The 3,289-nt window shown below is 54.3% G+C and overlaps 1 protein-coding gene across 1 annotated transcript; it reads left to right on the top strand.

The window, feature by feature from the left end:
- Positions 1 to 1,656: 1,656 nt before the first annotated feature.
- Positions 1,657 to 3,231, top strand: LOC127749675 (uncharacterized). Its single transcript, XM_052268814.1, has 3 exons — positions 1,657 to 2,086; positions 2,155 to 2,508; positions 2,591 to 3,231. The coding sequence occupies exons 1-3, from the start codon at positions 1,657 to 1,659 to the stop codon at positions 3,229 to 3,231; spliced, it is 1,425 nt and encodes a 474-aa protein (XP_052124774.1).
- Positions 3,232 to 3,289: the final 58 nt, after the last annotated feature.

Below are 3,289 nucleotides of genomic sequence, written 5' to 3' on the forward strand. Positions count from 1 at the left end.
CAACAAAGGTCTCGGAAGTCATCAGGAAGCGTTTGGGCGAACCGAAGGCCGACAATCAGCTTCTGCGGGACGACCTCCGCGACAATCAGCTTCTGCAGGACGACCTCCGCAAGCAGGTGGAAGACGGGACAAAGGACGAATGAAACACCCGCCGCCTATACATGCGGTGCCTGGACCAGTTCTTCACCTTCCTAGCGCACTCCAAGGTCACCAACACCACGGAGTTCCAGCAGAAGCCCGACCTCGTGCTGGACTTCATGAGGTATGAACCCAGAGCTGTAATGCGGGTCCATCCGGGTCCAAAGCGGGTATTCATCCATTCACAATATCACAGCACTCTGAAGCCACTGCGGCCCTACACAGATTTTAACCGAGTTGCAGTGTGTTCTCAACTCAACTCAACAATACGCACTGCAAAAAAAAACATCTGATTCTACGGGACTGCCAACGGACCTTCCGTTATAGCATGCTTCAGTAAAGAGGTACGGAAGAACCGTTTGAGTTGGACCATGTAACAAAATGTAGGGTACGGACGCCTCCGGAAAATAATTGCCGCTCACCTCCGTTAAATACGTGATACGGTTGCTCTGCACCCCAGAAATAGGGTACGGAACAACCCGGAACAACCGTTTTGCTTCAACCGTACAACTAACTGTAGGGTACGGACAAGTCCGGAAAATAATTGCCGCTGTTGTCCGTTGATTTTCCGTTGTTTTTTCTCACAGTGCGTTTACCGAACAGTAGAAGTTTCGCTTCCCTAATTTTAAAGTTATAAGTAGCCGACAAATGCTGTGGGTATGTCAAATTTTGAGGCCGGGCCCTGTTCCCGAATACCCTCCCAGTAACTCGTTTTAGGTGTCAGCGCCGCAGGCCTAGCTATATGTGCGCCAGGCGCGTCGCAGCGTAGCAGTGTTTCATGAGATATCGCGAAGCCTGTTACGCGAGACGTGGTCTGGCGTACATGTAGCTAGTTATAAATTGCTCTCACATTAGAACTTTTTGTGAGCAGATTAATTAAATATTCTTTTTCATTCCAATAAAGACACACAACCAAGGTATTCATTAAGGAACGTGCCAGAGCGTCAGAGGCTCAGGAAAGAGCTCCAGGGAAAAGATAATAATTTTAATGAGCCCTATTTCTTGTCTGACACTACCTATGACTACACTACATCTGACAATACATTTCAGATTTACTGTCATATTTTCCATTTTTACAGGTAGCCAAAAATAAATTTAAAACTAGCTATATGTACGCCAGACCACGTCTCGCGTAACAGGCTTCGCGATATCTCACGAGACACTGTTACGCTGCGACGCGCCTGGCGCACATATAGCTAGGCCTGCGGCGCTGACACCCGAGACGGGTGAATAGGAGTGTCTACACAATTTTTTTTGATATAAAGCCTTTTCTACGGTTTAACAGACCATTTGGTCATATTCACCACATTTTTGTTCAGAGATGCCCCCTAGCACCCAAACGGGGGAGCAGGACAACTCGTCCCGGCCGACTCGTACCCGGCCCGATACGTCCCGACCCTATCTCGTCCCGGGTCGAATTTTGAACTCGGCCCACTGGGGCGGCCAACTGGTCCCCAACCATTGTTGGTCCCAGCTAGGCAACGGCAGGCTGGGGCTGGCTGGGCCGCCGAGTCACCCATGGACGTCGTGCGGTACACCAGGAAGGCCATCCACGCTGGTCACATGTACACGAAGCACCGTCAGGTGAAGCTCGGCATCGCATGGCGATGTGACCAGCGCGGGGCCTGCCTGGGCCGGATCGTCGTGGACCAGCACGACAAGGTGGTGACCGCGGCTGACCACACCCATGGCCCAGACTGGGGTCGCTGCAAGGCCGCGGAGTGTGTCCAGGACATCAAGCAGGCAGCAGGCACATCGCGGGCCTCCACCACCTCAGTCATCCAGCCCAAGGTCGCGCGGGTCAGCACGGAGACCACCACAAAGCTGCCGAAGAATGCGGCCCTAAGGAAGATGGTGCGTCGGGTCAAAAGACAACACCTTCCCCCTGAACCCAAGAGCCTTGACGAACTAGACAACATACCCAGACGTTTTCATGTCACTCTGAAAGGTACATATATAGATGTAAATGTTGCGGGCAGAAAACATATGGAGTTTTTCCATGACTATAAATTCCAGGGGACAGATGGCTTCTCTACTACGAACCTGAGGACGAGGAGCGCATGCTGGTGTTCAGCAGTAACCACCACCTCAAGCTGCTGCAGCGGGCGACATACTGGGTCATGGATGGCACCTTTAAATCAGCCCCCAAGATAGTATGCCAGATCTACGCAATCCATGGTTGTGTGAACGGGAAGTGGGTGCCCCTGGTCATCGCCCTGCTGGAAAATAAGACTCGGCGCACCTACGAGAAGCTCTTCGACGTCCTGAAGACGGAGGTGCGCCGGCGCTTGCGGAAAGACCTGCAACCTGAGTACGTGTCCACAGACTACGAGCAGGGGGCGATATCGGCCGTCAGAACAGCCTTCCCAGGTGACACAGTGGATCAAATAATTATATCCAGGCATGATACAAGTGATATAGCCGTTGTTAATGCCAAAATACCGTGCCCTAGACGCCGAGCTCTGTGCGTGCCTCTTCCATCTGGGGCAGACTTTCTTCCGCCAAGTGCAAGCTGCGGGGCTGGCGATCGTCTACAGGGCGGAGGAGAGCGAGGGGATGCGAGCAGACTTCCACGCTCTCATCGCGATCGCCTTCGTTCCTGTGGACGACGTCGAGGACGCGTTCGACGCGCTTCAGGAAGTCTCCGACCCTGCCTTGCGCCCTGTCTTCCAGCATGTAGAAGACCACTACGTGAGAGGACGACTGCAGGCGCGCAGGCGGGGTGGACGCGTCCGGCAACGAGGGCGGCCCATGTTCCCTCCAGCCCTCTGGAACTGCTACAGCCGGGCTGAGCAGGGGCTGCCCCGCACAACAAACACCTGCGAGGCATGGCACCGTCGCCTCGGCACGCTGGTCGGGAAGAACCACCCTTCGCTGTATGTCTTCCTGGACCAGCTGCAGGAGGTGGCGGTGATCGACGTCGAGTGTTCCCGTGCTGAGGCCGGCCACTCCCCCCAGAAGCGCCGTGCCCAGTGCGAGGTGACCGATGCGCGCGTCGCCCGCATCCAGGCCCGCTACGAGGAGTACCGAGAAGCAGACGACGTCTTATCATACCTGCGTGCCATTGGTGCAAACGTGGCGGGCAACTTGTAAGCCTGTTAAGTCCCATTTACTTGTGATTCTACGTTGATTCTCTGAGTGTCTTACTTAT

This window comes from Frankliniella occidentalis, unplaced genomic scaffold (genome assembly GCF_000697945.3).
Source record: "Frankliniella occidentalis isolate FOCC.00 unplaced genomic scaffold, Focc_3.1 Scaffold77, whole genome shotgun sequence".
Lineage (NCBI taxonomy): Eukaryota > Metazoa > Arthropoda > Insecta > Thysanoptera > Thripidae > Frankliniella > Frankliniella occidentalis.

Bases quoted from the DNA above. Each gene is read 5' to 3' on its own strand.
- LOC127749675 (XM_052268814.1), top strand. From the start codon at position 1,657: ATGGACGTCGTGCGGTACACCAGGAAGGCCATCCACGCTGGTCACATG. The intron at 2,087-2,154 runs GTACATATATAG...TATAAATTCCAG, and splicing joins TTTTCATGTCACTCTGAAAG to GGGACAGATGGCTTCTCTAC. The intron at 2,509-2,590 runs GTGACACAGTGG...ACCGTGCCCTAG, and splicing joins CGTCAGAACAGCCTTCCCAG to ACGCCGAGCTCTGTGCGTGC.